Below are 6,911 nucleotides of genomic sequence, written 5' to 3' on the forward strand. Positions count from 1 at the left end.
GGCCATTATCCTTCATGGGTTTGGCTCGGAGAATGGGGTGAGCCTTCGTGGCGTTGAGGAATCCTTCGTGGGACCTCCACTCCTCCAAACGTGACGTACCTTCTTGCAAAGGAAGGGAACACGGGAATACATCCTCGTCTCCGCGTGCCTCGGTTATTTCTATACCCGAGCTTTCTTTCCTTGTGATAGCCATCGTGCTTGAAGTACATATATCTTGCTATCAGTTGTGCTACATATATCTTGTGCCTATCTTCCTTAGCTCTAGTTGTTGTTGTTGCACTTAGTTGAGCCTAGCATATTTAGGGGTTGTGCTTGTAAACTAAACGTTAGTTTAATTCCGCATTCTTACAAGCCAAAGCCGTAACAGTTTTTAAACGCCTATTCACCCCCCCTCTAGGCAACATCCCGTCCTTTCAGATCCGAAGGAAAAGTTTTCATTGCCAAGAATGGATCCTTTATTGAAAAGGAGTTTCTCTCGAAAGAATGGAAGGAAAGTAGAACTGGACGAGTGTTGAACCTTCTCTCGAAATTGAGAGTAGCGCAGCGTTGGAAGATGTTCATGTGCCGTCTTCACCAACAATAGAGGAAGCTAATGATGATGATCATGAAACTTCGAACGAAGTTGCTACCGAACCTCCAGCGTCGACAAGGACTCGTACTACTCCTAATTGGTACGACCCTGTCACGAATGTAATGTTGGTGGACAACACTGACTACCCTATGACGTATGATGACGCGATGATGAGCCCAGATTCCAATAAATGGTAAGAGACCATGAAATCTGAAATGGGATCCATGTACGAAAATCAAGTATGGACTTTGGTGAACTTACCTGACGAACGCAAGGCTATCGAGAACAAATGAATTTTCAAAAAGAAAACATATGCTGATGGTAACATAACCATCTATAAAGCTCTACTTGTTACGAAAGGGTTCCGACAAATTCAAGGAGTTGACAAGGATTAGACTTTCTCACCGGTAGCGAAGCTAAAGTCTGTGAGAATTTTGTTAGCAATTGCTGCATTTTTCGATTATGAAATTTGGCAGATGGATGTCAAAATGGTGTTCCTTAATGGAGACACTGAGGAAGAGTTGTATATGGTACAAACCAAGGGTTTTGTCGATCCTAAACATGCTGACAAGGTATACAAACTTCAGCGCTCCATTTATGGACTGAAGCAAGCATCCCGAAGTTGGAATCACCGTTTTCATAAGGTAATCAGAAACTTTGGATTTATACAAACATATGGAGAAGCTTGTATATACAAGAAAGTGAGTGGGAGCTCTGTAGCATTCCGGGTAATATATCTGGATGACATATTGTTGATTGAGAATGATATAGAACTTCTTGAAAGTGTCAAAGGCTATTTGAATAATAGTTTTTCAATGAAGCATCTTGGTGAATTAGCGTACATATTAGACATCAAGATTTATAGAGATAGATCAAGACGCTTAATAGGACTTTCATAGAATACATACCAGGTGAAAGTTCTAAAGAAGTTTAGAATGGATGAAACTAAGAAAGGGTTCTTGCCCATGTTGCCAGGTAAGACCTTGAGTAAAACTGAATTCCTCGGCCATAGGCTCTATCATGTATGCCATATTATGTACAAGCCCGGATATCACACATGTTGTTAGTTTGACCAGTAGATATCAAAGTGATCCTGGAATGGAACATTAGACAACGGTCAAGAATATATTGAAATATTTGGAGAGGACTAAGGATATGTTTCTTACTTAGGAGGTGACGAAGAGATCGTTGTGATTAGTTACATAAATGCTAGTTGGAACACTGATCCGGATGACTCTAAGTCACAATCTAGATACGTATTTATTTTGAATGGTGCAGCAGTGAGCTGGAGAAGTGCTAAGCAAATCGTTGTGGCAAAGTTTTCAACTGAATCAGAATACATAGATGCTCCAGAGGCTTCACAAGAAGCGATATGGATGAAGGAGTTCATTACTGATGTTGGTGTGGTTCCTAGTGCATTGGACCCATTGGCTATCTATTGTGACAACATGGCCAATGAGCAGGAGCCAAGGTCACACAAGAAGATGAAAAATATGAAGCTACATTTTCATTCTATTCACGAGTATGCCCAGAAGGGGACATAAAGATTTGCAAAGTACACATAGATCTGAATGTGGTAGATTTGTTGACTAAACCTCTCCCTAGAGCAAAACATGACCAACACCATGTAATCTAGATTATTGACTCTAGATTATTGACTCTGGTGCAAGTGTGACCGAGTATGAAAGTGCTGCCCGATCGCAGCACCGGAAATGACTTCAACACGAACCTGAGTTCTTCAAGTGAACATCTATATCAATCACGAGACCTGATCTCGTTAACACTTTGGATCTACGAGGGTTAGTTTCTCATCCATCTTGTTGCATAGGTTTCATAGCTTAGATCTTGGCTTTTCCATAGATTGGATCTTGACTTTATTCGTTTTTGCGGTAGAATTTTTTTTGGTTTTATGGTACGAACCCTACACAAAGAGCTGTTATTCTGTGTGCATGATAGACGGGCGTACAAAAGCTCAGTGCGGACAACAATATGGTCCACCGCAGGTCCATGCCAATGCATTTTCTCCCTAAATTTAGACCGTGAATGCGTCGGCACGGAGACGTCAGTTAGTTTAAGTCGGACCGCTGGGCTGGAGGGTTACCGAAATTTGACTGTCCAGATATAAACGGATACCTTCTGGTCCATTTAAGTGGAGACAGTGGAGATACCCTTATACTTGTAGGTGCATTTTCCTTGGACATCACTATAAAAAACGATTTTGCTATATCTCAGTCAACTGAGATTTTCTTAAGTCTAAGTCACTTACAAAAAAGTGCTTGAGTTACACTTTTCTGCCAAAATGTGCAACTGAACCGAGTTAAATTTTTCTCTGAACTACCATTACGCTTTTCTGAGGTGGCTGAGACTTAAGAAAAGATATAGACACACCCATAAAGAAAAGTATAGCTGTATACGGCACTTGTTTTTGGCGGCACATAGCTCCAAACCTTGACATGCTTGTTGCCGGTTATAAATACGGCTCCCTTCTGTACTCGTCCCTCACACTGCTCAGCTACGAGTTCCCCGACGACATAAATAGTACAGCAAACAGCATGCAGCTCATCACTCGGCTCCTCCTCCTGCTGCTCTTCTTCCGTGCAGGTAAATCACGTTAGCGCAAAGTATAAGTTGAGGTTGATGTTTCAGGAATACTGTAGGTGCAGCTTTGTAACATCAGCGACGTTTCTTGGTGTACAATGCAGATGCAGGCGAGGTAGGCGTGTGCTACGGGAGAAACGGGGACAACCTGATGGACCCAGCGTCGGTGGTGCGGCTGCTGAAGAAGAACGGCGTCACCATGGTGAGGGTGTACGACACCGACCAGGCGGTGCTCAGCGCGATGGCCAACACCGGCATAAAGCTGGTGGTGGCGCTACCCAACGAGATGCTGGCCTCCGCGGCCGCCGACCCGAGCTGGGCGGTGCAGTGGGCGAAGAGCAACGTGAAGCCCTACTACCCCGCCACCGATATCCGCGGCGTGACCGTCGGCAACGAGGTCTTCCAGCAGGCCAAGGGGCTCACCCCGCAGCTCGTTCCGGCCATGAAGAACGTGCAGGCGGCGCTGGCTGGCCTGAACCTTGCCGACGCCATCAAGGTGACCACGCCGATCGCGTTCGACGCGCTCAAGGCGTCGTCGTTCCCGCCGTCAAAAGGCCAGTTCCGGGACGACATCGCGCAGTCGGTGATGAGCCCCATGCTCGACTTCTTGGAGCAGACCGGCTCATACCTCATGGTGAACATCTACCCGTACAAGGCGTACACGTCCACTAATGGCGCCATGGACATCAACTACGCGCTGTTCCGCCCCAACGCCGGCGTGGTCGATAGTGGGTCTGGGTTCACCTACCATAATCTATTTGATGCCCAGCTCGACACCGTGTACTATGCGATGGACGCGGTGCGTTCCTCCCGCAACCGCACGGTCGGGACGATGCTCAGGGGAAGGCGCCAGGTCCCCGTGAAACACGGGGAGCACAGCTGGTGTACCTACTGCGACGGCGTGGAGAACTCCAAAACGTACACCAATAACCTCATCAAGCACGTGGTTTCCGGCGGCGCCAGCACCGCCTCCTCCTATAGCTATAGCCCGCTCGACGCCGCCGTCGGCACCCCATACCGCCCCAACGAGGACATCTCCGTGTACATCTTCGAACTTTTCAACGAGAACGAGAAATCGAGCGCCGAAGAGAGCAACTATGGTCTGTTCTATCCGAACGGCCAGCCGGTGTACCAGGTCGACTTCATGGCCGGGGGCGCCCCCAGTCCAGCCAGGTCCAGCTGGTGCGTGGCGAACGCGGCGGCCGGGGATGCGCGCCTCCAGGCGGCCCTGGACTGGGCGTGCGGCCACGGCGCCGACTGCAGCGCCATCCAGCCCGGGAAGACGTGCTACCAGCCCAACACCAAGCTCGCGCACGCATCCTATGCGTTCAACGACTACTACCAGCGCAAGGGCCGGGCCAGCGGGACGTGCGACTTCGCCGGCGCCGCTTCCATTGTCTACCAGCAACCGGCAGGTGAGCTTCTTCTTCTGCTCGTGGTGTTTTAAGTTGTGGTGCTACAGATCGAGCTTGGTGATCTCACTGGGCGGAGTATACATATACTACTTACTATTAGGCACCTGCGACCCGAACGCCGGGAGTTGGTGCGTGGCGAACGCGGCCGTCGGGGACTCGCGGCTCCAGGCGGCGCTGGACTACGCCTGCGGCCACGGCGCCGACTGCAGTGACATCCAGCCCGGCGCGCGTTGCTTCAATCCCGACACCAAGCTTGCCCACGCGTCCTACGCATTCAACGACTACTACCAGCGCAACGGCCGCTCCGACCAGTCGTGCGATTTCGGTGGCGCCGGCTCCGTTGTTCACCAGGCGCAAAGTGAGTTCATCTACTGAGAGTCTGAAAACTAGCGCGCGCGTTTTGGATTGAAAAACTACTAGCAAACAGGAGATCTTAATGCTCACCCAATAATCCATCTGATTTTTACGTTTAAACTTTTTTTTACCACAAATAATAATGCACTCCTTGATTTTTAATCAGCAGGTTTAATCTTACCACTAGTGTTTATTCATTTTTTTTTTTTGCAGAGATAGGCAGCTGCGTACTCCGATCAAGGGCCTGAAGCCCTGAACTGACGGCAGGTAGCAAAGATCAATAATCTCAGCACTCTGTCAAGGAAACTCTAGTAATTTGCTGCAAAACTAGGCAAATAAATCCATGTACTTCACAATCCGCATGTCTAATACGGAGTATAATACAATGGTATCATAGCCTCTTTGCTGCATGTATATTTATGTACCGTGCCAAGCAGTCGCACAGCTCCAACAGAGCAATGATCCCTGTTGATCTTTTCATTCTCATATTAGGGGTTGTTTGTTCATAAGTTGTCTGAATTTCTTTTTTACACTGTGGGTCACGCTTCTATGTCTTTGTATCAACATCTTACCGTCTCATTTCAGGTCACTCCATACATAACCTACAAACCAAATCATCGACGAACATTTCACTAAAGTGCCACAGCTTCAAAGAATGCAATTTTAGTGTCAATTGTGAATTGTGATACTTCAAGTGAATGGGATTTTAGAACTTTGGGACAACCAGGAGTTAGCAAAAGTGTTCAAATATTTTTCATAAAAATCTAGTCACGTTACCAGATGTTTTTTTGCTGAAAGCTCCAAACCTGACCATAAAATTTGAGATCCAATTTGTTTATGTTCTGTTCAATGTTCTGGCCGAAACAGTGGCAACATAGTGTCAATATGGATTGCACCTTGTTGAATGCTTTTGTATTTGTTTGTATCTACACTTTCTTCAGCCAAATGTCAAATGGAGTAACTAGTCTAGCCGAACTTTTGGCTTCAGCCTCCAGAGCCTCACATCACCCCGACCCATAAATTGCATAGCATAAAGCTCAGTGACTGTAACCTCATTCACAGAGGCGTTCTCGTGCAATATGATATCCGATTGGTCGTATGACAACAAACAAGCTAAAGGTGATTCACAGAAATTTGAAAGCTAGCGAACATAGATCTTAATGCTCACCAAAGAATCCATCTAATTATTAGGTTTACAATTTTTTTACAACAGATAATGCAGTCGTTGATTTTTACTCTGCAGGTTTAATCTTATCACCATTGTTGTTCAATTGTACGTCAGGTAGCAAAGAGCAATAATCTCAGCACTCTGTTTTCTTCGTGTAAATTCTAGTTTTTTGCTGCAAAACTAGGCAAATAAATCCATGTATTTCACAATCCACCGGTGCATGTATAATATAATACAGTGGTATCTTAGCCTCTTTGCTGCCGGTATATTTATGCACCATAAGGTTTTGCTTGTACAAGCTCACACAGAGCAATTATTGATCCTCTTTTCGTTTTTCAGATAACATTATATTTCTTAATATGTGTTCTTGATTTTTTATAAAAATGATTGTTAGAGTTTGTAACATATTGGTATACGGTGTAGTACACCGATCCACTACGTATTGTACATGCCACGCCAGGGGTTTTTCCTGTGCTATATAAACACGCAACCGATACCGGACGAGGGTATCATTCCAGTCTAAACATTGACATGGTATCAGAGCCACCTCCCTTCATGACCTAGCTGCCGCACGACCCTGCCGCCGCCGCCTACAACCAAGACAAACATCGCCGCCGCTATCCTTCACAGCCGCCGCCCACGACCCACGACAGAACATGCTGCCGCCGCCGCTTCCTAAGCCGCTGCCACCGCCCACAACCATACACGACCTAAACTCTAAAAAAAAATTCGCCCCCGCCGCTTCTCTAGCCGCTGCCGCCACCCACGAACCAGATCGCCGCCGCTGCCGCCATCCTCACAACCC

At 46.8% G+C, this 6,911-nt stretch overlaps 1 protein-coding gene across 1 annotated transcript; it reads left to right on the plus strand.

Moving 5' to 3' along the window:
• Positions 1–3,024: 3,024 nt before the first annotated feature.
• Positions 3,025–5,384, plus strand: LOC124672633 (glucan endo-1,3-beta-glucosidase 13-like). Its single transcript, XM_047208831.1, has 4 exons — positions 3,025–3,168; positions 3,249–4,584; positions 4,685–4,942; positions 5,152–5,384. The coding sequence occupies exons 1-4, from the start codon at positions 3,025–3,027 to the stop codon at positions 5,184–5,186; spliced, it is 1,773 nt and encodes a 590-aa protein (XP_047064787.1). The 3' UTR covers positions 5,187–5,384.
• The last annotated feature ends 1,527 nt before the right edge of the window (positions 5,385–6,911 follow it).

Source organism: Lolium rigidum, chromosome 7 (genome assembly GCF_022539505.1).
Source record: "Lolium rigidum isolate FL_2022 chromosome 7, APGP_CSIRO_Lrig_0.1, whole genome shotgun sequence".
Classification (NCBI taxonomy): domain Eukaryota; kingdom Viridiplantae; phylum Streptophyta; class Magnoliopsida; order Poales; family Poaceae; genus Lolium; species Lolium rigidum.